General features: G+C 28.3%; 3 protein-coding genes and 1 long non-coding RNA gene across 12 annotated transcripts; 2 read left to right on the top strand and 2 right to left on the bottom strand.

Annotated features, from left to right (window-relative positions):
* Positions 1-573: 573 nt before the first annotated feature.
* LOC126906421 (transcription factor HES-1-like) lies at positions 574-7,150 on the top strand. 3 transcript variants are annotated; one of them, XM_050687032.1, is made up of 6 exons: positions 574-1,057; positions 5,517-5,612; positions 5,700-5,831; positions 5,942-6,121; positions 6,209-6,409; positions 6,486-7,150. In XM_050687032.1, the coding sequence occupies exons 1-6, from the start codon at positions 839-841 to the stop codon at positions 6,636-6,638; spliced, it is 981 nt and encodes a 326-aa protein (XP_050542989.1). In that variant the 5' UTR covers positions 574-838; the 3' UTR covers positions 6,639-7,150. The 3 variants fall into 3 exon arrangements, with proteins under 3 accessions (XP_050542989.1, XP_050542987.1, XP_050542990.1); XM_050687030.1 differs by having other exon boundaries at positions 586-1,057; positions 6,471-7,146; XM_050687033.1 differs by lacking the exon at positions 574-1,057 and adding an exon at positions 5,409-5,433 and having other exon boundaries at positions 6,471-7,147.
* Positions 7,151-10,295: 3,145 nt separating this feature from the next.
* On the bottom strand, positions 10,296-18,446 carry LOC126905081 (uncharacterized). 5 transcript variants are annotated; one of them, XM_050684480.1, is made up of 9 exons: positions 18,117-18,446; positions 13,177-13,409; positions 13,004-13,118; positions 12,356-12,482; positions 11,222-11,408; positions 10,988-11,132; positions 10,814-10,927; positions 10,602-10,697; positions 10,296-10,527 (listed from the first exon to the last, which is right to left on the bottom strand). In XM_050684480.1, the coding sequence occupies exons 1-9, from the start codon at positions 18,144-18,146 to the stop codon at positions 10,396-10,398; spliced, it is 1,179 nt and encodes a 392-aa protein (XP_050540437.1). In that variant the 5' UTR covers positions 18,147-18,446; the 3' UTR covers positions 10,296-10,395. The 5 variants fall into 5 exon arrangements, with proteins under 5 accessions (XP_050540437.1, XP_050540434.1, XP_050540438.1 ...); XM_050684477.1 differs by lacking the exon at positions 18,117-18,446 and adding an exon at positions 15,637-15,841; XM_050684481.1 differs by lacking the exon at positions 18,117-18,446 and adding an exon at positions 13,678-13,764.
* A 995-nt stretch (positions 18,447-19,441) lies between these two features.
* LOC126904234 (uncharacterized) lies at positions 19,442-19,813 on the bottom strand. The gene is made up of 2 exons (XR_007703696.1): positions 19,723-19,813; positions 19,442-19,669 (listed from the first exon to the last, which is right to left on the bottom strand). It is a non-coding gene; the product is annotated as an uncharacterized LOC126904234 (long non-coding RNA).
* On the top strand, positions 19,729-26,595 carry LOC126904233 (GTPase-activating protein skywalker-like). Of its 3 annotated transcripts, none has more exons than XM_050683041.1 (9): positions 19,729-19,944; positions 22,330-22,461; positions 22,524-22,646; positions 23,495-23,637; positions 23,711-23,880; positions 23,965-24,141; positions 24,203-24,243; positions 25,196-25,312; positions 26,103-26,595. In XM_050683041.1, the coding sequence occupies exons 1-9, from the start codon at positions 19,872-19,874 to the stop codon at positions 26,501-26,503; spliced, it is 1,377 nt and encodes a 458-aa protein (XP_050538998.1). In that variant the 5' UTR covers positions 19,729-19,871; the 3' UTR covers positions 26,504-26,595. The 3 variants fall into 3 exon arrangements, with proteins under 3 accessions (XP_050538998.1, XP_050538997.1, XP_050539000.1); XM_050683043.1 differs by lacking the exon at positions 19,729-19,944 and adding an exon at positions 22,107-22,254; XM_050683040.1 differs by lacking the exons at positions 19,729-19,944; positions 22,524-22,646; positions 23,495-23,637; ... (3 more) ...; positions 25,196-25,312; positions 26,103-26,595 and adding an exon at positions 20,059-22,254.
* The last annotated feature ends 139 nt before the right edge of the window (positions 26,596-26,734 follow it).

Genomic DNA, 26,734 nt, shown 5'->3' with positions numbered 1-26,734 from the left:
GACTTGGGAACTTTCAAAAACCTCGCTCAACTATAAAGGTAACTATTAGTGGGACTAATTTGTTTTTTTCAATTCACAATTATTTGAACATTGCCACACGCATTTCCAAACTACTGAGAATGTTATGGAAGAATTTCAACTGACAATGTAATAATTTTAATTCTTAAAAATAGGTACCAGATGTGTTTCACTGTTTCCAAATTGTGTTCGTATGTTATTTTTGTAAGAGACCCTTTAGAACGGTGTTATATGTTTTACTTTTTTAGCCCTAAAACAGTGCTCCCTCGGATAGCTCTTGTGCCCTTCTCTGATCGTCATACTTCGCACGGTTAGGTACACGTCAGGAGCGAAGAGAATAGAGGAGATTTTTCGTATAATTTAATATTACCACGTGAGGGTGGTGGGCGTGCCGTTGGCGCCCAAAGCGCGCGCGGGTCGTCAGTGGCGTCACGGCTATTACACCGATCTTGCGGCGGTGACGGCGAGTGGGAAGTCGGCCGTGTGTATATAGATAGAAAGGTAGTGGGAAGGAAATATGTATATATGCATCTGTGTGCGTGTGTGCGTAGTGAGAACGTTGTCGGTGGTAGTGAGCGGCGGATTGGAGGGATCGCGCTCACTCGGCCGGAGGTGTGTGGGGTTGAATTGCCAGCCGGGCGGAAGAGAGGTGTCGACATTGCGGTCGGGTCACCCGTGCCGCCGACGGCGTCGAGTTCTCGCTTCTCTCATTACCGTCAGGGAACCGCGGCCCGCAGTTAGTAGTAGTCACACGTCGGGTGCGCTCGCGACATGTGATTGCGTCCGGCTACACGATTATCACACAGCACGCGCGTGTTTGATGATGACAGGAAAATGTGAACCGGATCCTTCTTTTTCCGTATTAGCCGCCCCGACGTCCGCAAGAATCCACGATAGCAACAATAACGCCGCAGCAGCGGCCACTGTGACCACAACCCCAGTGACGGCCACCGTGCATCCCTTTAGCAAAAGAGAACCGATTGTCACTAGTTCTTCTTTGGTTTTTTCACAAACGTCTAATCAAAAGGATGGTAAACGGGTAATTGTCTTTTTTTTTATTGTTTAATAATTAAAATTAAACAGGTCAAGTATTAGAATTCCACTGAAATCATTTTAAACTTTAAAATTTAATGGAAATTCATTTCTTCGTTGAATTTTCAAGTTTTTTACTAAGTAATTATAACTGTTTGAATTTTATCGACACGTTATGTAATTAAGCCTATTGTGGGCTTATTATCGTGGGAATATTAAAAAAAATGTATCGATAAAAGATTCAATTTATTTTTTTTTTAATTACTAACGGTTTATTTCTACAAGAAAAAAAATATTTATTCCAAAGTCGTATGAATTCACTTTATAATACGACATGTGATACGTTTCTCATAAAAGAGAAAAATCCTTTAGGCAACTTTTCATTTCGAACTTCTAATGAAATGGTTGTTGATGCTACCTCAAAGGAAAAGGCCATAATGTAGACAAATGGAGGGAGTATAGGGACTATAGGTTCCCCATTAGCCAATTATTACTATTAATAGTAGTATATGACTTGGTCGTTAGTAAGAATGTATAAAAAGCCTCCTCAAAATATCATGGAAACGCCACTATGTGGAGGTCAAAAATTTTCTTTAACTACCACAGTGAATCTATAATAATTTAATTTGGAGTAGACAGGACAATTTTTTCTTCGAGTTATAAATTTAAAATAAGCTATTTATAATCGATTTTTAGAAATAAATTAGTCTTGTACCGTAGACGGCAACAGACACTTTTTTTTATAATTTTTGTTGAAAAGATTGAATTGCAAAGATTTAAGTACTTCAATGTAGTAAAATTTACCATCTCGTTCAACGTCAAACCAAAGAACTAAAGTACATTCAGTTACTTTACAATGAATAATATTTTTTTAAATTTGATCCCGTTCTCGTAACAGACGAATATGAAATATTGTTGATTTCCAGAAATGAAATGACTGAAGAAAGTCGATAGAAAAACTTTAAATGAATTTTGGAAAATAAATAATTACTGTAGTAAAATTAAGAAAAAACTATTTTTGTTATTAACAGAAAAAATTCTTATTCGCGGAATAAGAATTTTTCAATATTGAAAAGTGGATTGTACAAAGCGTATGCTTTTTGACCCTACGCTATGATTTTTCTCTTTTTTTAAGGTCAACACAAAATCATGACCCTTTTGTAATTATGCAAAGGAAACCGCGTTAACATTTATATATTTAGAAAACGTGGCATGTTTAGAGAAAAAACGTTTAAGTCGTTCTCCGTAAGAAAAAAAATTTAAGTATACAATACCGAACTATACACATAAAGTACCGAGTACAACGACAGTACATTTGTGTTGATAGTTTTTCACCGAATGATCATACTAAACGTTACTGTTAAAAACACTAGTACTTTGACTACTGTTAAAAAATACCAACCCAGTTGAGTAACGTTTTCAACGCAGTAATCATAACGATACGAAATTCTATACTGAAAGTTAAACAAAACGTGTCCGTTATATTTTTTATATTTAATCACAGACTTTTCTGTACTCGATAATGTCTATCGACATTCTATTACTTGGTTTTTTCTCATTCGTACTGGACACAATGGACAGACACGGCCGCCGTCCATAAGTAGCCGCTTATGGTGTCGGCTACGACGGTTGGAACAAAACCAATCGGGTTTTCGTACGCGAGCCTCCCGTCGTCTGGCCTACCACCGACCTTCTGTTGACTTGCCGCATGCCTACGCGTGTAAACATTTTTCGTTCTCCTACCTTCTGATTGCCGCACGCGTTTGATATCTGCTCGGAAATAATAATTGTTGTGTTGAATTCGGCGATGTTAATGCACAGCAGCAGAAGCGGTGGGCGGAAAACGTGCTTGCTCACACACACACACACACATATATATGTATTTTATTATTGTTGTAAGTGTGCGTGAATACTGAGTGGCGGTGTTGTTTGTTGTTGTCTGATGCGTGTCTAGGAGCGGCGGCGGCGGCGGCGGCGGCGGCGGTGGTGAACTACTCTACACTACTAAATCGGGATTCGGAGTGCGGCGTACAGTCCTACCCTCCTTTCACGCATCTCATATATTGTCGGCGGCTACACGGACCGTCCGCCAGCAGCCGTTCTCCGTCGATTCCACTCGACACCGCTCTCCGCAAGGACGCTTTCGTCCGTGACCATCTAGATTCTAGACAGACATTGGTTGCTAAACGTGTCTAGCGTCGCGTCGGACGGCCGATGTCGTCGTGATAATTGTTATTTATTACTACCGTTGTTTTTATTCGTGTGGTCATTAGGAATTCAACTGTTGGGTTGCCATGTATTTTTCACAGACACTTTTACAAATGAAGAAATGTTTAAATCTTGTAAATCATACCGTCGTCAAGTTCAGACATATTTAAAAAATTATGTCACAATTTTCTTTTTACGCGAATATTATTTGTCCTGTTACTTGTAATAAAATTGCATTCAGTACTGAACGTGTAGGAAATCGGATTAAAAATTTCAATATTGACGGGAATTCAGAATTTTGAAATTTACCTAAATGACAAATATAATATTGATAGTACGTGGATTATTGGAAAAGAACATTTTCTAATCGGACTCTATTATTGCTATAAACCAAAAAAATGATCGTGTTGTCAGTGAATAACAAGTAAAAATTATCTACGCATGACGGAATATAAGTGTGAAACTCCAGTTTGTTTTATTATTAAAATTACCACAGACAGCTCTCAGACGGTGAATTGTTTATATTAGCGAACTAGGCGACCTAAAGAAAATATTCAGTCGCCTAGTGATTGTATTTTTTTAAAACCAACAAAAATACTCCTGTTAATATTCATTTCAAACAGTAATTTTAAACATTATATAGATTGCCTCGTATTTCAGGAAAAAATATTATTTTACTCAAACCTGAAATGTATTCGCACTTATTTACAAAATACAAAGCGTGAGAACTCATAACCGTCTGCTTAACGGTGAAACTCGACTAATGTCACACTTATTGTACCGCTGATGTTTTCATTCGTCGGTATGCTATCTAAGCGTCGTAGATTAGTTACGCTAAGATTTCTTCGATGTGAAATTCAGTGGCCACAATGTTTCGACCGTCAGGAGGTTCACAGTGTTCTGTAGGTGAGCGCGGCGACGGCCACTGCTATCTCGACACGCGCTCTTTGCGGACCACTGGATGGTCGTTCCAGTCGCTCGTTAGCAAAAGGCGGTAGCTTGTTAAGACCCAGTCGTACTAAAAACGGCAGCTACCCCACCCACCCACTCGAACGTCATTCCCGCATCGGTCGCTCCACAGTAATAATAATACCATTATTATTATTGTTATTATTGTAGAGACATGTAATATCTTCGTGAGACGGATACCGGAATAAATCATAATAAAAAAAAAAGAGGGAAAGCGCAATTGTGTCTATACGTTTTATTTTTACTGCGTTTACCGTCGCGGCGGCGGCGGCGGCCTCATGAAAGTGCGATACCGTGTCACGGTATGATAACATTGGAACGTGTCGGCGGCGGCACGACGTTAAGTCACGACACGGATAAACCCTTGGCGGCGTGTGGAATCGTTGCCCTGCCGCCACCGCGTGCCATTTGGCAGCCGCCACCGCACACACATTACCGTCTGTCATAAGCGGCGCGGCGGCACTTTGTGTGTGTGCGCGCGTGCATAAATCATTGCTCTGCCGTCATGACAATCCGCGTACTGTCACCACTACCTTCTCCTTTTTTTATTGTAACCTATTGTGAACGGACTGATCATGACATTTTTTTTTGAAATCGTCTCCGAGACGAGCGCAGCATATGAATAAAATTGAACTTTTAATTGTACGCTCTACTGTGTAAGAGAAGGGCGTGTCGTAAACATTGGAAAAACAATTTTATAAATAAAAAAAACCTATTGCTTATTACACTTTTATTCAGTGTCGAATTTTTTAAATAGATAATATAAGAAATAAAAATAATTAAAACTTTTCTAGTATTTGAATATTTATTTGACTAGTCCAGTTTTATGTAAATGATCACTAGTCGACTATTATCGGTACTTTTTATTTGAAAAACGTTCAAAACATATAATTGCGCGTCATAATATCTATTGGAAGAAAGGAACCAAGAAAATGTATAGCGCTTTACACCCTCGTAGGACTTTCCTAGCACTATGCAAGTCATGTCTAGATGTAAGAAATCGGTTTTTCGATAATTTTAAAAACGAAACAATATTTTATATCGAAATATATGTTTAGTAAAATATGAAAATGTTTTTCATCTTGTTCGATTAAAACCGTAATGACTATAACTAATGTTAATTAAAAGAATATTTTTACTAAATCAAGCCCTCTTGTGTGCATCGAGTCTAAAAAAAGCATTAATGATTGAGCAGTTCTAATGAATGTTAGTTGGTGTACACCATAACATAGAATTGAAAAAATTCCAAGCATAATATTATTTTTTATAATCAATTGATATTTTTATAGGCTAACAAACCACTAATGGAGAAAAGAAGACGTGCGAGAATAAACCAATCATTAGCACTTTTAAAAACTCTCATTTTAGATTCCACTAGGACCGAGGTAAACTCAAAGCCTTTGTACTACACTACGCGTGTGTCGGAATTTGTGTTAAAAATAAAATTCGTTTTTTGTACTGTTGCTGTTTAGAACACAAAACACTCAAAATTGGAAAAAGCTGACATATTGGAGCTCACCGTGCGCCATTTGCAACGCCAAAAAGTACTGAGCTCAGATGTCAGAGATAAATATCGGGCCGGCTTCCAAGAATGCGCAAGAGAGGTAACAACACAATTTATATATACACACACGTACCTTTACACTTGTAACACTTTTCCAACGGTTCGTACGTTATGCCTGAAAAACACTAAAGCTCTTCATTACGTTATTAGGTTACCAGATTTTTAGAATGCCCAGAATTACACATGTGTAGCGCTGGGGCTGGTAATCTGATCACGCCCGGCGCTACAGTAATCGAACCAGCCGTCAAACAGCGTCTTTTAAGACATTTGGACACCTGTTCGTCTGAAATCGATTTAGATTTTAGTAATTCTACGGTGGTCATACCCGACGTGAGTAAATTAGTATCGGTTTTCGAAATTCTCGAGGCATTTATACGGGTAAACTCAATCAAACACCACGATAACGTTTCATTTCAGGACATGATTGGTGGCGACGAAGAATCAAATTGTAGTACTGCGGACAGTAGGAACGATCGAATAAAATCAGAACCTCCGAAAAAACGTACTCGGAGCAGATCCGTCGGCGTAGAAGATAAATCGATCGATCGCAGTGGACTTACAGCTAGTGTGGTCGTTGCTCCTTCAAACGACCCTACCCAACCTCTGTCTGTAGTACAAGTAGGTTCATAACATAATATATGTAATGTATCCGAACAGTCTAAAAATATCTATATAACAGGTAATTCCCTCTCAGCTTCCAGATGGACAAGTTGTGTTCTTATTACCTAGCCACTATGTGCACTGTCAACAGAATCCGGGAGGCGAAGGGAGGGCTCAAGGAGAAGAGCCCATTGATTTCAGTGTGAAAAGAGAACACGAACATGACAGTATGTGGAGACCTTGGTGAAGTAGACGTCTTATTTATAGAGGAAACATAGATATTTGATTTTTGTTTAATTTATTTCCCTTTACTTATATTTCTAAAATAAAATTATTATTATTTTTTTTTTTTGACTGTGATACAGATAAGAAATGACAGTTTTCATCTCTAATACACATATTTTTATTGTGTTTCTATAATAATGACATAGTCCGATCTTCCTTAAAAGTCATAAACATGAATGAATACTGTTCATTAATTAATAGTAATTTTTTAATTAAGAATTAAACAAATTTATTACCTCCTTAGTTCTTCTATATCTTGTATTACTTAGAATAGATAAAAAAATCAAAAGTAAAGTTTTCTATTTCTTTTTTTTATAAGCAATGTGCAATATTTATGAATTTTTTTTTTTAGTCACCAATCTTAAAAAATATAAATCAATTTAAGTTTTGTTTATTATTGTTGTTGATACATTTTAATTATTATTATTATTATTATATTATACATTTTTATTTAATATTATTGAATTAAATATATTAGGACTTATTCTATAAAAATTATGATTTAAAATTAAGTTAAAATGTATGATTGATACGTATATTGATAACAATTTATTGATAAAAATTAATTGTAAAACAATATATTTCTCTTTTATAAATATCTTAACAATGATTTGTTATGAAAACAATCATACAATTTTTTTTACATAGATAAACCTGCATGTTTTTATATTACGATATGTTAGTTTTCAAAAACTAGAATTTGGAATAGTTTTTTTTAGATTAAAACAATGTAATGATAAATTTGGAAATGTTTAAACATATTAATGAAAAGTCAATGTATTTGTCATAAATATTAGCAATAACTTCATAATCATAATGATAACTGTACAGATTATTTATTTAGATTAAAAATATTTTATTGATGTATTATTGAAAATTACTTTGCTTAGCTGTTATGTATAGTAAAATCTACTTTTCTCATTATTTTAAGTTAAACGAGTATGGATTTTCGAACTCATTTATTATCTAGTATAGATTTTTATTTAGTTATTTATTAAAAATGTTATTGAGTGTTCATGGAAAAATAAAACAATTAGTGTCGCCTTGTTATATAATAACTCTTATTTCATTTTAACTTTCATGTTTATTTTTTTTTATGTGATAAGAAAAAATGTTAAATAATATTTTTGTGTATTAAATACATTGTAAGATAATATATAAAATAAGATATGCACAAACATAACGATTAATAGAATAAAAAATATCATTACCTAAAAATTACACTATAAAATTTCAGAACTCTGTTCTCAAACAACTCTTGCTAATAAAATTATGTGTTTCAATCTAAAGGTTATAGTTGTTTGCTGTATTATCACAATATCCATAAACATATTACACATAAAACTAATAGTATATATTATTATTTCTTAAAATTTATACTTAGTACAAACATCAATGTATAAGCAGACACATTAATGCAGGTCCGCTTATTCTTAATTATATGCATTCTATGATAACATACAGTGATCTATGATCAGATACTAAAATTTCAATGTTTTAATATGTACTAATAATCTCTTTCGTTCATCTTAATTATATACAAGGGATTATCGAAGCAAAACATTTTAAATTATTTTTAAAGAGAATAGTGTACAGTAAATTTCATAAGATTTTATTTAAGAAAAACTGAATATTTAATTGTATAAACGTGTATTAGTAAATATAATGTGGTTTGAAATATGACAAGTATAAGATGATTCGTTGTCTCACATCTCACTGTACTCGTTAATCTAAAGAAAATTTGGAGGAATAAAAAGGTGTCAATAATATCTTTTTAATGTTAATTTAATTTAAATACATATTATCAATAATGAAATTAATTGAAATAATTATTATTTTAAGTTGTAATAATTTATGTACAGTAATATACATAAAACTAAAATTACATTCTTTAAATTTTAACAATAATCTAACTTTTTCAAGTTCGTCTTTATATACACATCTCTAATTATTTCATATAATTTTAATGATAATTAATTTTAAATTGATGAAATATTTTGTATGTTTATCATAATTTTAAACCCAATCATATCAAATAAAATAATAGCTATAGTTATAATTTTTAAAAAAAATGAATATAAAAATATGTACTGATTAAACAAAAAGCATGAGACACGCCCACACACTAAATTATCGTCTCTTAATAAGAAAGACCTTAAAAACTAATATTACCAAAAAATAGTTTCTCTATTAGTTCGACTTTTAAGGATACTTAATTTTATATTAAAATACATAACTCATAATTAAAAAATTAAGGGTTATTATTAACAACACAAGGATAAAGAAATTTTTTAACTTCGAAGGAAAGATGAAAAGGTATTAATTTTACTTTAATGCGTTTTTTTTTAAATTTTTGTTTTTTTTTGTTTGTTACAATTTTTTCTCAGCTATCATCGAACCGATTTCTTTAAACGATACATCCAAAGATTACAAATCGTATCTAATCGAAGATATTACCCTCAAAATTGAAAAAATTTCCCTCGTTCCCATGTTTGGAAGAAATTTCCTAAAAAATTACAAATTTAAATATTGCTAATTTTCGAAATTTTCAATTTTTTTTTTCTTAAAACTGCCATAATTTTTTAAAAAATGACCAAATCAATATAATTTTTTTTCATAGATGCATGATGTCTTTACCTATTATTTTATATATTTTTTTTATAAATTTGACCCATTACCTGCCCAGAGGGGGACTCACAATGACAACTTTTACACAAAAAATTAACTTTTTCAACTTAACATTTGAAAGTTTTACGGAAATACTAACTTTTATATATACCTTAAATTAAAGCTTATGTAATATACTCTAATATGAAAAAATAAAATTTCAGACTCTAATTTGTTTTCTTGGTGAAATCGGGCATCAAAGTTAATAAAAAAAAATACGATTTTTGTAAAAAAATTATTTTTTATAAAGCTATAAACTTTTTGAAAAATATATAGATCAATATAATTTTTTATGAGAAATAATATTTATATTATTACATATAATATTTAATATATAAATATATATATTCGTTACACTTATAAATCATAAAACTTGTAATCAGGATATAAATAAGGAAATAAGAGATAATGTAGATTTTGGAATAATTCACTAATTTTTTTAAAATTAAACTCTTTCTACTAGTGATTTTAATCACTGTCAAATATCATTATATTTGACCCAACTATGCCGCACCCCACTGTGTTGAGTATTTTATCATTATTACCACATAAGGGCCTGCATTATACATTTTGTTATGTATGTAATGATAAGAAAATAAACTGCTAAAATAAGTAATAGTTGGATCATTGGAAAAAATGCAATGAAAAATTTTAATACATTTGGTAAACAGTCATATTAGTATTATTCATCAAGGAGCTCAGTTAAAAAATTTTCAAGTAATAAAGATCTTTCAATATAAGAAACTGAATGCTTTTAACAAGATTCTTGTGCACGAACCTCACTTATCAAGTAAATGGGCAGAAAAAGAGGGTTATTAAAAAAATTACACGTGTAACTGAAAAGTTACTTGTAACTATTGAAACTAAAACGTTACAAATTATGAATTAATTAATAATATCAAATATAATAATATTAATTAATATTATAATTATCAAAATAATTATTGTATAATAAAGATTTATATTATTGAAGACTAAAAAACATAAACATTAAAGGTTTTTAGATTTTTACATTATAATTATATAGTTATTAAATATTGACTGAATTATATTTATAGTTGTAATTTAGAGCACAAATTGTTATATTCTCTTTTAACATCCAATGAATCATTCAGCCATTTTTTAGTTATAGGTTGCTGTGGTGGTGTGTCAAACCGTTTTGAGTGGGTCTCGTGGAACCCTGTCTAACAAATATATCGTTTTAGAACACATTTAAAATCAAAATAAATACGACATTAAAACAACAAAATTTTGTTACCCTTAAGTACGTCCTTTCTTGACTTAGTTTATCAGTTAACACAGAAATTCGTTCATCCACTTCTTCTACGTCTTTGTGAATGGTATCATCAGTTGTCTAAATATGGAATGATATTTTGTTCATAATTTAATATTTTAATACAAATAAAAATTATTTTGGAGTTACAATAATTATCATTGATATTTCGAAATTAAGAAAGTGTATGGATTTACTTGTTTGAGCCAATTAGTCAACGCCGATGCTCTTTTATTGAAACTTTTGTAAACTTCTAATGCGTGACCGTACCTCTCAGGTACTTGTAAATCGGTAAATAAGTATTCAATGACCTGGTGAAAATGAGGTCACGGTTTTAGATGTCTTTATCGAGTGTCATTTCGTTATCTTACCTGTAAAATAGCAAATATTTCTCTAGATGTGCAATATGGAAACTGAACGCCAGGTAACATAGTCTGCGCCATTCGAACGCACAGTGCCGCTTGATGCATTGAATCTCTTGTTCGCAATGCTTGGCGAAATCTTGAAGATTCGTCTCTGGAATATGCGTACAATTTTAAATAATAAATGGAAAATCGACAACTTGTTACACTATAAAATGTTGTCGTTTTTTATGGGATACATACACTTCATCTTTCAGCGATTGCCAGCTTTCGTAAGCTGTAAGACTATAATCAGTTGCATCTTGGGAAAATATTGTGGCGTCTTTCCACGATAGTTCACCACTAACCAATGTATCGCGGTAGCTACGAACTCTGTCCAACTCTCTCTCTAACTGATCAGTATTAGAGAGTTTGTTTTTTGATAACTCTCCTGTACATGCCATTAAAAAATTAATAATGCACGGTAGAGAAGTAATTTTAACGCACAGTAGCAGTGGCATAATTACCAGTTTGCACTTGCACTTAACACCTAAAGTTATTCAATTTTTAATGAGATATTAACAATAGATTATTATTTTTAACACCTCAGCTTCGTGAAATATAATAATAAGCCGTTTTTTATTAATAAAACAAAACAAACGTTTGTTTTACTATAAAACATTTAATGTTTTTAACATTTTTCAAGTGAAATTCTATTGTTCTATTGTACATTCATCAAATAATAAAATGTTGATCGTATACCCAATAGAACAATAGAATCCGTTCGTCGCAAAGGGACAGTCTGTGACGGTCGAACGTCCGGCCGATTGGTGATGCCAACCGTAAAGGTCGGTTCACACTATACGGAACGTCAACGTCACGTCACAGATCGGCAGCGTCACTTCAAAAAAAAAAAATCTTTCCGTGTTTCACGCGATGTTGACGTTACGTAACGGGGCCGGTGTATGTGAACAATACGATAAGGTTAGACGTTGTGACGTGACGCTGCCGATCTGTGACGTTCACGTTGTTCCGTATGGTGTGAATCGACCTTAATGCGGTACGACACGTCAACGGTTTCTGTGCACAATTGCATACATTTTAAATGAATAATTGCACTTTAAACAACAATTCTGTAATTTTCGAAAAAATGATTTTATATTATAATTAAATTTAATGTATTTATTTTTACAATTTATTGATTAAAATAAAAATTAATTTTTAAACTACATGAATACTGTGTATTGAAAGCTATAAAAAATAAAATTAATATAGAAATCTCAAAAATACACATGTTTTTTTAATTAAACGTTTAAATACTTTTTAATTATATGATATTTAAACAGTATAGTTAAAAAGTGAATTTATAATATACCCAAAAGTACCAAAAAAACTTACTAATTACTAATTCTTGACTTTCATATAGTTTTTGTAAATGTTGTACTTTTTCACTGAGTTTTGAAATTTCTTCTTCACTTCTTGCTCTCATATGGCTTAACCAATTTAAATTGTGGAGCTTTAACGACTAAAAAATTACAGATTTTTAAAATTATTTTAAATATTTATAAATATATTTTAATAGTTATTGTACACTAATAGTAATCAATAGCATCATTAACATTAAAATATATAAAAATCAACACGCTATAAATTAGAACACGGCGATCGAGTTATGCAATTCTGATGTTCCAATGAAAGAGAACTCAATCTCTAACCAACTTTTTGTGTGTTCTAGTGTGGTTATTTAAATTAAATTAAATAGGCAATGCAATTTTCCACCAAAAGACTTTTGAAAATTAAGAAAAGTTACTTTTAATAAAAAAATCCAAAGATTAGTGATACAACATGTGTATCCTAACTAAAAAAAGGACCAAAATGAGTATTGTAAGTGGGAAACTTTAAACTAGTAAGCCTTTTAAATTTAAATTTTGACAATATTAATATATGAAACCTAGGTACCCCTATATCCAAAGTATTTCTATGTAATCTTTCCTGTAAATACAAAGTTTAAATCTACAATCAACATATACAATATAAATGATATACTTTTCTGTTCAGATTAGCTATAAATTCTTCGTGTTCAATAGCAAGGGTATGATTCATGTTCACTCTCAACTCTGTTATTACATTACGAATAGCATTATTACTTTCATCCATTATCCTGAATAAAATATTTCAGTTAATTTAATTTTTATTTAATTTAGGTCACTTAATTTTACCTGGGATTAAAGTATTTTTGGGAAAACCTGTCGCTAGATATAACTTCAATATCTGCAATACGTTCTTGACTCAATTGACCCATTAAATTTTCTATGTCAGCAACAAATCGATCCAACTTAGCCATCTCGTGACCTAAAGACGGAGCTGGTGCCGCTTGCTCTTCACGGATGATGTCACGTTCCAGTTTCTTGTATGTTTCCACGCTACTTTCTTTTAAACTCATTCCGCTACCCTAAAAAAACAATTAGATTTAATAACAGGGTTTGTAAGTTGGTATAACATTTCGATAGCATTCAATTATCATCATGCAGGTATAAAAGTATTAAAATGAAATTTAAAATATTTGAGAAAATTTTAACTAACACTAACATGGCTTTTGTACTTTTTTTAAATGTTTACTTCAGAATCTACTAGTTTAGAACAGTGGCTAGTAAAAAAAAATTTAGAGCTATTTACATTTCAAATATAATATCTGTTTTTTTTTTTTTTATCAAATATACCTTTCAAAATAAATTTTAGGCAATGGCATTTCCGTGAATATTATGACACCTATAACTTAAAAATAACTTCAAAGATAGAAATAATTATACAAGTATTGAAATTTAAAATATCAAAATTAAAAGTAACTCAGATTCATAAAAGGTATTTATCATGAACTTATCTTCAAACACAAATAATGAAAATTTTAATAATGGTATTGTAAAATGTTCCACTTAAAGCCAAAATATATATATATTTTTTATATCCATAAATTTATAAATTGAGATATTGTCTCCATTGATTTTATAATTTTACCTTGAAAGTTCATATTAAATAACATAATTTTATGAAGGCATTGAACCCATTAATAAAAATTTGTATTCAACAAAATGGTTGCCACGAAACAAGTAAACATTTTTTCAAACTTATACGACGCAAATAATTATTGTTACTATAATTTATATGTATACAAAAACATTCTTCAATAAAAACTAATGATAACGATTAATTTTTTCAATGATTATAAATCTCCATTCATTTTGATATTAATATCTTTATTTATCACAACTTCTATTTAATCAAATTAAACTATTGAAAAATAACAAAAGCTACATTCTGATTTGTTCACTTTTAGAAATTTTACAGGTGGAATTCATTTAATTATTCGTGCTGAAACACTGTTTTATATTTTTATATACTTTATAACAATCAGGTAAAATTTCAGAAATTATGAAATCCTAAGAGACAGTTCATGAGTTTAAACAAGTAGAAGTGTTTCATTGATACATTATTTAAAAATTTGTTATTTTCTGTATCAAAATTATGATATAAAACCATTAATGTTTCAAAAAATTAACAATTCAATTTTTTATTATAAAATACAGTAAAATAAACTTTAATCTATCTGAGAATTGATAAATATAAAATCACCCAATTTAAATAAAAGAGCATAAAAAGTTTGTAACTATACTAAAATACATTTTACTATGAAAGTAACAAATTTATAGAAACAAAATAAACTATAAATTTCATGGTATACACGCAAATGCTTTTTCCTAAAAATACAAATTAAGTATACAAATGATTTACATCTTGATTTATCAGCTATTAATTACTTTTTAGTGTTATTCTTTATATTTTGTAGAGGTGTTAAATTAATTTTTTAAATGGTAACATGCATATTTAACCAACTGATTAACTGGGTTGTTAAAACATGTTTTTTAAATCTATTTAAAACATAAATAAACAATGTAAAACGTTCAAAAAGGTCACATAAGACTAATGTAAATGTTGACATTTTTAGTGTTTCAAACGTAACAACACTGTTAATAGGAAATTATCTATTCTTAATATATATATATTAACCCCTAATATTTTTACACATAATAAAACTGTAACAATTATAGTCAATAAACCCAGCAGAAATGTTTTTTTACAAATAAAATCTTCCCTTACTATTACTATAGTTAATGTATAACTGACATAAACACTTTTAAATCAAATGTATAATTTCCACTCAATCCACACTAATAAACAATTTTTTGTACCAAGCTTGACAAATAAAAAGTCCACATCAAGTAAATACTCAACATTTGTCTATCACGTATTTAAATTAAAAAATTTAATGTACATCAATATCTGATATTTTTTATTTAAACAGTTTCGTTTTTAACCACAATACATTTTAACTAATACACTCTGTGTGCCACGCCTTTAAAAAACAATTTCTGTTTATTAAAAAGAGTAGGCATTATACATTAAAACATTTATTAAAACCAAATATACAGTTGTTTATTGACTACTGAAATATAACTATTTAAATTTATGCATATAGCTTGGAAGGGGTATTAGAAAAATATTGATGTTATATTATTTCTTTAATAAATAATTACTGCTATAAAATTTTTATAATAATAATAATTTTCGACATTATTAACATGTTTTAAAGAAGGAAATGTACAAATGAAAATTATACTTACCATTTTTTTAGAAATAAAAAAAATTCTTGTTTTTACCAAATAGTTTTTATTGTCTAATGAATAGCTAAAAATATATGTCCCTCTAATTAAGCCATTAACCTCTCTTTTATACTTTTGAAGTAATAGATCGATTTTAGAACCGATCAAAGTCATTTGTTACTCAAATAATTTTCTCAAACTAATAATTTTTGTTTTTTAACACGCAAGTATTTTATGATGGCATCAATACTGCGTTTTAATTGACCTTCATACAACTTATACTAAATATTATTATTTTACATATTTGAACTTGAAATAATTGATTTTTTAAAATAATATTTTATTGTTTGCATTATTACATTTATACCCATAATTTATAAAATACATTTTTAATAATTATACATCTTTTAGATAAATGTTTAATAAATATTTAAAATTCTATAATTATTGTAATTTTCTCTGGAAAAATATTTAGAAAACACATTGAGTATAAATTAGTTGTATTGGATAGTTTTGAGAAAATTTAAGCTACACTTAAAAATGTTATCCATTGATTTACGTAGTAACATTTCGATATTTAATTTTTAAAAATACTCCATGTGTAATTCAATTTGAAATTAAATGAAAAATGATATAAACAACTGTTTTTAACAGGTTTAACAATGTCATTTATATTGACTGTAGTTTAGTAAATTAAAATTCGAGTACTAGTATGTAAAAAGATAAAAGTACTTTTAAATTTATAATATCTTGTTCAAAACATTTAGAGACTAAGCAGTTTGCCTAGCTCTCGTATCGGACTTAATAGATTAATTTTTTCATTATTGAACAAAAACTATACTTTAATGAAACACAAAAGAATTATTATTTTTTATACTAAGTTACTTATTTAAAAGTTTTGTAGATCAAAAGTTGTTTTAAAATTCACTATCTAAAACTAACAATACAATCTATTAGTACAGAATATTACCTAAGTCTAGTATGAATTTTATATTTTTTACAAATAAAATAATATCATAAACCAATACATTTTACTGATTTATTTGAACTTAGTATTTTTAATAACCAATTTTAAAAAATAATTATTAATAATTTAGATAAATACAACTTGTTAGATATTGAAAAATATAGTAATTAAACCTGGACGTAAACGAGTTAATAAGTTAAGTTAAACTTTTTAGTTTAACGGAAATATTTAGATTTTACGTTAATTTAATTTTAACTGCAATCTTCATGTAAATGATCATACGATATAATTACACTAGTTTACAAAAAATAAATATGCTTTTGAAAGACGAAATAATATAAAATTATGTAATAAATTTTTTTTTTTTGAAAAATAATACGAAATTTTTTTTATTGTAAAAAAGAAGTTTTGAAAATAACGAAATGTAGCGATTTAAAAAAAGTGTTATCAACCTATGAATAAGATTTTATTAAAACTTAGTTAAATTGATGTTATTTTTGCTAACTTACTAGTAGAATTGCAATAAATTTAACTCGTTAAATTAATGAGATTTTGCCAAATTAAATTTTAATTAAATTTACTAAATCAATAACGTATTAACTTTAACTAATAACTTAATTGTAACGAGTTAAAAATATCATTAATTTTCTTAGCGTTTAAAGTAATCATGACAACTCAGAATTGAGTACACTGGACATAAAATTTAATTTTCATTTATTTTAATTTTTTAGTTTGGTACTCAGTTATTAATTTTATGTATATAATACACAAATTTATGTAAAAAACAAAAACCTATTAATGAAGATTTAAATTCTTTGACAAACTCCTGCAATTTTTATGATAAAATTTAAATTCAATTTCTATATTACAATAAATTATATGTGTGTAGTTGAATTCATTATAATATATGTTATATGGGTTATTGATATGTATGAACATTTCAAACCGGGGTCAAAATTATTTAGGCCTACATTTTTGCATTAAAAAAACAATTTCAATTACTGATAAAATATACACTTAATTATGATGGCTATGCATTATAAAATAATGATTATATTTTATCGCACCAACGTAAATCCATCGTAATTATTATTATTTATTTAGAAATCATAAACCACTTATAAATTTATCTATAAGACTATTAGTTGGAAACGTTGAGCATCAAAAAATGAATACTTTTCTTCAACTTGAGTTTTATAAACGAATGTTATGTAAATTTAATAGAACTTAGAACATTATACATAAAATGTACAAAGTAGTAATTATATTTAAATTTTACTTTAGCCAAAATTTATTGCTCTTCATAGTTTAAGTATAATACTCTTAAACATGTATTTTTTTTTTAAATATAGTAACACAATTCTGTTAACTTAACACATATTACGTTAAAAGATTTACTATACTAATTAATTGAACAATTTCATCTGTAGTAACTATATTTAATTAATGTCAAGTAGCTACTTAATTTTTTTTCTGTCATTAATAACGTAAATAAATTAGAATTGATAATTGCGAACAAATTACTTACACTTACACTTTTTTGAGTGCTTGGGGCACATCCCATACTTTTTTGAAGTGTTCATTTACAATGTGGTGTTTTATGATGTTCTCTCCTTTCCACCCGCCATCCTCCATTGCGATACACTTTTGGTATTAGCAGAAAATAAAAAGTAGAATAAAACAACACACGAGGAAGAATAATATTGTAATTTTAGGAATCAAATTTTAACTGCATAATTTTTTTTTTTTTACTACAATACGATCACATTACGGTCAATGTGCCGATAGTCAATATTAAACAAGCGAGTAAAATACTAAAAGTATTTAGTACTCCGATTTGTATGTGTGTAGTCATAGTAACTCACGACCTTGCCAAAACATACGTAGCTTTTTTACACTTATATGAAAAATTATATATGTATTCTTGATTAATGTTGTATTTTTTAGTAGTGTCCGAAAGGCTATAAAAAATACATTTTAATACTTTTTTCCGTAAAGAGGTCAGCGTTTTCTACTTCAACTGTACATTATCTCAAGGTCTTCTATCCACTTATCCCTAAATTTCATGACCTAGAAATCCTACTTTACTAAATTATTTTTTTATGTCATAATCATTATGTCCTAAAAGTATAGTAAAAGAAAATAACTATAAATTTATTAATTTTTCATACAACTAAAGAACAAGAGCGTTTTCAAGATGATTTTTATGTCTGTTAATATTTCAATAAAAAAACATGGACATAAAATTATTGAACTATATATCAATAGATAAAAAATAAAATATTTATATTATTAACAAAATACTTTAGTTCAAATTATAAGCCCACACTACAGTGTATTAATCCGATTCGCTTCATTTTAGTATTAAAAGATTTCAAATAAAATAAAAAATTAATTGTATTTTATTTAACGTAACATTTATAAGAACCCACTAGGCCTAATTACTAAATTTTTAAATTAGGATGTATTTTGTACCAAATCTTTAACTGTTTAAAAGTTTGGCTTATTAAAAACACGCTGGAATTGTAACCCAAACTAAATAGTACTATCAGTTTTTTATCTTATAATCCGATGCTAATAAGGATATTCCACATCAGGTCTCATATTAGTAAATTTTTTAGAGGGATGGATAGGGGCACATGTTCACTCATCGACCACTCTGTGCTGATATAAAAGTGTTAGTTGACTGTTTTTATTTTACTCGTAATTATGAGTTTATTATAATCAGCATAAAATGAGTAAAAAAAAATTCATGACAGTTTGTCATGTGAAAAATGTACTACTGGTACAATATAGAGACCACTATACTGTACATATATGTGTACATATAGAGACCACTTTCAATAAATACTAAGTAAATTATCGATATATTTGACGTATATTTTTAAACATATAACTTAGTTAAAGTACATGACATAACATACCAGGAATGTATTGTTAACTAAAAAATGAGTAGACATGCGCTATTTATGAGTTACACTTTTATGGTTTTTGACTCTGAAATTGACTCTTACAGGTAATTAGCAACATTTTTGTCATTCTACTCAAAGATTGTTATTGGCATTGGCGAAATGTCAGCACTGAAATCTGTTATCTAAAGAACTTATCAGAGAATCGTATTTGATTTTAAATAAATTTACCAGTTATTTATATTGGAAAATATTAATGGTGTTCTGGAGGAAATGATTTGAACTTTGAACGGCATCTATTTGAGACTCAACCAAAAGTAATAAACCGTGAAAATTGACAAACAACAGACTGTCAACGGCATATTACAGTTTCTCAAAGTATGGCACTCTACGACAGTAAACATTGGCTGTTGTCTCACATAAGAAACTCTTTTATATCATCAGACGATACAGGTAATAGTTGACATGGTTTTTAATTTTATAAGTTACTTTATTATTTTACTTGTAACCACCAACCGTGGTGATTAGTTATGAACGTAATAGTGCATTGTACAAGTGTTGAAGAGATAAGTGCACTATACCGGTACGACTATTTGTTTAGTACAGGTAACACTGTGTGCTATCAAGATGTCTTAAGGGTGGGGCATGGTTATCTGGAGAAATTTTTTACTCAACGAAAGTTTATTCTTACACATTTGAAAAAATATATTTGAGTAATTATTAAAGAAATTGCCGTTGTGTAAAATCGTAATCAACATTATGTATTCGGAAAATTGCACGAATGTGTAATACGCCTATCAATATTCGTGAAGCGAACTTTAAATAATTTATTGAAAACGGGCGTTTTTCTTTTTATTGTGCATTTTAACTGTACCGCCCAGGTACATAATCCAACCAGTGCGAGTAAACATCAAATATTTCATTTTATAAGCATATGCAGCATTTTGTTTTTTAACTAATTATAATTTGAAAGCAACTTTTGTTGTATACATTTTAGTAAAATTTTTAACGGGTTTTTCTTTTTTTTTTATATATATTTATTTATATCATATTAGAAATTTATTTTAATTATAAAAAGTAATAATGGTGTTCAATAATGAAGTTGACTACCAGCCTTTTCAGTCATTTGTAAATGTTGATACAATTCCATTAATCATTCCTGAATGTGCAATAACAAAAAAACAGCCAACTAAAACATTTTCAGAAATTCAACATCTAATAACTAATGGACGATATAAGGAGGTAAAAAAACTTTTACGTTCCCATAATTGGCCTGCTGATAATAATATTAGGAATCAACTATGGTCTTCACTTTGCAAACAACATAATAATAATAATATGAGTGAAGGATTTTATTGGGATTTGGTAGTACAACTTTTTGGAACTAAAGAACTACCTGATAAAACTAGTGTTTTACCACCTTTTGTTGACACAAAACATAGACATGTTTATCATTTAAATGCAATGGGAAAAGAAGTCGCTGAGCGTGTTGTCTGTGTTCTTGGTTTTGCATGCCCTGATATAACCTTTAGTCCTGTAATATATTCATTGGTGTCATTATTTTTACATTATATGCCTGAAGAAGAATGTTATAACAGTGTCACTAGTTTAGTATCTTCAAAGGGGTTAGTGTTTATGACTCAAACAAAATCTTTATATGAGGTAACTTGGCGTACAGTAATGCGAATAGCTAAAAAATATGCTAATAGTGCAACTTTTCATTTAAATAAATTTTGTACAGCATCAAAAGTAGAACATATATTTGCTGAATGGATATGGTGGATTTTTCAAGGTTTGCCATTTTACCATATAGTACGAGTAATAGATTGTTATCTACATGAAGGTATTAAAGTATTATATAGAGTTGCTATAACTATACTTAAACTATTTCACAAACATTCATCCAAAAGAAACTCAATATGGGCTCAAGAAGCTTTAAATAATGGATTAGAAATTACTTTAGTAAAATTTTGTCGACAAATTCCTGTTAATCCTCAAAAATTGCTCAAAATTGCATTTAATATTAGAGCATTAAGTGCAACTTATATACATAAAATATTCTTAAAAACTGAAATGTCACTAAAATCCAAAGCAGTTGTATCAAATTCCCACCAATTAATTAGATCTCGTTCGACTGAAAATTTGCCTACAAGTCAATCTCAAGTTAATATTCAATTAATGTCTCATACTCTTAGTACTCGAGAACTTTTTACATTGTGGTCATGGCTTCCTATGCGTATAACAATGTATCAACCAATTTTATTATATACAACAGAAGAACATGGTTGTAGTTTAACAACATTCTATTTTAGAGTTGAGCAACATGAGCCTACCTTACTTATTATAAAAACATGTAATAACGATGTATTTGGGGCATACTGCTCAACAAAATGGCTCGAAAGAAATAAAAAAGATGAAAGAGGGAATAGGACAGCTTATTTTGGAACAGGAGAAACATTTCTATTTAGTCTTTATCCTGAAAGATCAAAATATCCTTGGGTAGGCATGGAAAATGATAATGTTTGTCATTCAAATGAACTTTTTATGGCTGCTGATTCCAAAATGATAACTATTGGTGGAGGTGATGGACAAGCAATATGGATGGATGAAAATATCAGATTTGGAAAAACTGATAGCTGTTCAACTTTTAATAATCCACCTCTTTGTCCCGGAAGAGATTTTGAAATTAAGGTATTAGAAGTTTATGGCTTCGGAGGTGCGATTTTATGATGAAGTGATTGTTATTTTGATATAATATTACAAGTACTATTATTTTTTAACTAATTAAAAAAATATATAAATTATTTTATGTAAATATTTATCTTTTTATGTTTTTAGGTATTAGTGAAGTGGTCATGGGCGGAGATAACATTCTTCAATCAATATCTACATCAAAATATGATACTTACCCTGGAATTGAAGATCTTGAAGAGGAAGATGATATTGCTGAATCGCTTGATATTCATACTGGTAGTTATATTTTAATATTAAAGTAATTTTAATTTCTTTATAATTTTTTTTTAATTTTAAAGAATTTGGTGTTAGACGTCAACGATCCCATACATCAGTACAATTAGAGCGATTACAGAGAAATATGATAAAATCTGCTAATGTAAGACATATTAAATGGGAACTTGCGCCTGTTTCTCTTACAGGTATACGATAATTAATTTTATACTAATACATCTTCTATCGTCAGAGTTCTATTAAAAAGTAATTAAGTTATTTAATTTTTTTGTAGTCATCATTATTTGATATAAGTTCAAAAACTCCCAAATAAGTTAACTAATCCCTTTAAAACTGATCATAATTCAATAACTATAATATAATAATTGAATTACATATATATATATATATATATATGTATAATTTTTTTTTTGTACATTATTAAATTACATCTTAAAGCTTAGGAATCACCTCTGTCCTAGTAGTTTATTTTTATTTTTTCAATTTTTATTACTCATGATTTTTAAATATATTTTATAAATCCAATTTAAACCAAAATTTTATGATCTAGTACTTTTAGTTAATATGTAAACATTATTTAAAATGTTGTAAGATTTTTTACTTTTTAACTCTATTATTAATCATACATTAAAAAAAATAATTATTTATAATTAATCCATTATTTTTAATTCTTAGAAATAAGGGTTTCATGATAGATTGAATAAAATTATCAATCAGTCAGACTTAATTATTCTATTTACAAATATAAATATTATAATTTTAAAAGAACAATTGTAATTTATAAATATAATTCCAATTTTATTTTTTTGTCCCTCTAAAACAAATAATCGATAATAAAATTAATTAATGTTATCCATTGTTATTTTAGATTAATTGAAATAATTATGCAGCCCTAGTAAACATTAATTCATCCATATTTTGTAAAATATTTTTTAAATAATATATTAATCAGTTATGAAATTATTTATAAGCTAATATAATTTTTGTAATATTATAGTTTAGTTTTTTTTTTAATAATTAATTAAAAAATGTTTAGATGAAGAAAAAGCTGAGTTATTCCCCAAAAAAGATATAAGTAACCAGAAAAAATCATATATTTCAGAATTATCTAAACAGCTGAATGCATGCCCATATCTTCCTCTAAATCCATTTCGTGAATATTCCAAGTATGATGGAAATGTATGTGTCTATACATTGTTTATATAAACATTTTTTTTTTCCAAGATATTATTTTTGTAATAAATATTTTTAGACTCAATTAGGTGAAGCTACTCGCAAATATGGTATATTTATAACTATGTTGAATTTAGAACGTCGTAATTATCCCATGCAAGTTTCTATCATTGCAACAGCCAAAGTACATCATTTAATTGGATTAGTTTGTTGGAAATGTACTATTGAGTATCCTGATTGCACTTTAAAGTAATTATTTAATAAAATTAAAATTCTAACTTCAAATGGTACATATGGGAAGAATGTTATTACAATAAAATTCATTTATTTTAGAGATAGCGTGAATTGTTATGCTCTTTATATTGCAGAAGATGATGGTGAAGTAGATTTTGATTTTCCTTGTTTAGACTCTAGAGAAACTGTTGCAAAATTTGGATTTGGATTTTTAGCAATTGTTGAAAGGGATAATAAACTAGCCCCAGCACTTTCAAATAATTCTCCTACTTCACAGTAATATACTTAATAATTCACCTTTAATTTAATTTTGTTTCATAATTATACTTATTTTTAGAGAAGGGAATTTAACTCAATGTGATAATATAAGTATAAAAGGTATGTAAATTATGTATTGTATTGAGTGTTACATTTATCATAACACAACATTCAATTACTTACAGAATAAAAATAATTATGACACTTTTTTTTTTACTTTTAGTTATATATTGTTTTTAAATTATTAGTTATGTAATACTTTTTAAGTTCAAACCTTATATGTTGTATGGGTGTCAACTTTATTTTTTCAGATGGAAACAGTTTTTATTTTTTTAACTTAATTTATTTATCACTTATAAAACTTTAAAGTTTTGATTTTTGAAGTTAAAATTCATGTATCACATATGAGACATTACAAATACAAGTAGCTAACTGCTTTTTTACTATGTTACTATTCACAGATACACAGCAGTTATTGCCAATTACAGCGATATTAAGTGATAACATCAAGGTAGTTTAAAGACACAGTGTTATAACTGAAGGCTTAAAAATAAATGTACAATCTTTTGAAAAATATGAAGTATTTTTATTTTCTATTTTATGTCCTGTACCTATAAATAGAATAGTAATAAATAAATCCATTAGCTACCAGTTATATTACATGTACAATATGTACATGTATTTTAACTAAAAAGTTAAAAACTTTAAAGTGTTATATCTAAAAAACAGATGGAGTTATATTAAAAATTCAAACGCTATTTCTTATTTAAAAAAAAACATCAAACTTTATATTAAATTCAAAATATTTGCTCCCATTAAAAAAAAAAAAAAATCAAAGTTGACATCCATACAAGATATAAGTTTTGAACTTAAAAAGTATTACATAACTAATAATTTACCCTTAAAATATACAGCTAATAATTTAAAAACAATATTTAATTAAAAAGTAACCAAATAAAATATTTTAAAATTATTTTTATTTTGTGAGTAATTGAGTGAGATATTATTTACAGATCACCTAAATAGTACAAAAAATTAATATTTAACAGTCGATTTATTGTAATTATTGTAGCTCAACAACAATTGGAAGGAGAATTAAACAAGTTACTTGCAATTGAAGCACCATTATATCAATTATACAATGTGAATATTTTAAACAAAGTTAAAGCTAAAACTGAAATTCATTTAGGTATGTTATAATGTTATAATATACTTAGAAATTAGAATAAAAGTGGTGTGAGTAAATTTTTGGGTAAAATAATTTTGACCAAAAATCAGTGACCAGAACTAAAAAGATTTCAGTTCTTCTATGATTTTTATTATATACAATAAATTCAATGACTTATATCATATTTATTTTTAGAATTTGTAGGAAAAATTATTACACAAACCAAAGATATAATTATATTAGTTTTAAATTTTCAATTGAACTTAAAATTTAAGTATGTAAAGTTTAAGAATACAAAATACAGTAGAATTCCGATAATCCGGCACGTTCGGGACCGACTCCGTGCCAGTCTATCGAGCGTTGCCCTTTCCTTTTAGTGTAGGCTTTGCTATAAGAACAATTACGTTAATAATTAAACTAAAAATACAGTATGCATATACAAAAAAGTTTGTTCTACTGTATTCTACTGTTAGATGCCGGATTATCGGACTTCTACTGTAAATATATTAAACTTGACAATTTCTATGGTATGAATAAAATTATATTATGAAGTAATATTATGCCAGTGTCATGTTATATTTTGTATTAGTCCTTATAGGAATAAAATATTTCAAATGGCACTTCTTAAAAATTGATCATTTTGTTAATTTCAAATTTAAATATATTATTATTTATTCTACAGTACTAATAATAGTTTTTTTTTTAACTAGATTTTTACCCTTCTAAAATCTATTATATATTATGTCAATAATTTTAAAGTTATAAAATATATTTATTGAATTTAATTATTTACAAAGTTTTTTTTGTCTAGGAATATCTGGTCAAAAAATTGAATTAGATCCTGTAGTAAAGCAGAGATCTTCTTCTAAATTTCCTTGGTCTAAACAGAAACCAGCAACGTATGATATGGATTGTGTAGTTGCATGTGATTTAACTGAAACGAAAAGTAACAATCGAGCTGTTTTCAGACTTGTGTATGATAGTACAGCACTTTGTTCAAGTATTGGTGACAATACTCATATACAACAGACAGCTGTATGGAGTAATTTCAAACATCATGATTTTGAAGCTGAACAAAAAATAGCTGAAGAAATTGTACAAAAAATTAATAATATTTTGGAGCTTCGGTGTAGTGTAAGAAGACAAGAATATATTTCTCTTAGAGAACGAAAATCACACAGAAGAAGAAGTTTTCATTTAGGACCTAGATAGTTCATAAAAGAAATAGATACAATTATGAAAGAAACATCGCCAAATTTTCGCTTTTGGATAAAAAAGAAATAAATACAATACCTATTAAAATATACCTAACTATATATATATATATATATATAAGCCTACATCCTAACTATTTGGAGTCTCCTCTATCTAACGATTTGACAGTACTTAAACATCGACTGTCGACGTGACGCAAGGCCATTATAGAAAAAGCCTGTAAGATGA

This window comes from Daktulosphaira vitifoliae, unplaced genomic scaffold (assembly GCF_025091365.1).
Source record: "Daktulosphaira vitifoliae isolate Bord-2020 unplaced genomic scaffold, ASM2509136v1 Scaffold_4, whole genome shotgun sequence".
In the NCBI taxonomy this organism is placed as follows: Eukaryota; Metazoa; Arthropoda; class Insecta; order Hemiptera; family Phylloxeridae; genus Daktulosphaira; species Daktulosphaira vitifoliae.
The sequence above is the reverse complement of the archived record's forward strand: the minus strand, read 5'-3'. Positions and strand labels throughout refer to the sequence as shown.

What these genes read in the sequence shown, in the direction of transcription:
- LOC126906421 (XM_050687030.1), top strand. Translation starts at nt 839, where the DNA reads ATGATGACAGGAAAATGTGAACCGGATCCTTCTTTTTCCGTATTAGCC. An exon ending in TCCAAGAATGCGCAAGAGAG is followed by an intron (nt 5,832 to 5,941) that starts GTAACAACACAA and finishes TTACGTTATTAG; the next exon opens with GTTACCAGATTTTTAGAATG. An exon ending in AACCTCTGTCTGTAGTACAA is followed by an intron (nt 6,410 to 6,470) that starts GTAGGTTCATAA and finishes TCTATATAACAG; the next exon opens with GTAATTCCCTCTCAGCTTCC.
- LOC126905081 (XM_050684477.1), bottom strand. Translation starts at nt 15,789, where the DNA reads ATGACTTTGATCGGTTCTAAAATCGATCTATTACTTCAAAAGTATAAA. An exon ending in TAGCTAATCTGAACAGAAAA is followed by an intron (nt 12,483 to 13,003) that starts GTATATCATTTA and finishes GTAATTTTTTAG; the next exon opens with TCGTTAAAGCTCCACAATTT. An exon ending in AAGTCAAGAATTAGTAATTA is followed by an intron (nt 11,409 to 12,355) that starts GTAAGTTTTTTT and finishes TGGCATGTACAG; the next exon opens with GAGAGTTATCAAAAAACAAA.
- LOC126904233 (XM_050683040.1), top strand. Translation starts at nt 20,575, where the DNA reads ATGGTGTTCAATAATGAAGTTGACTACCAGCCTTTTCAGTCATTTGTA.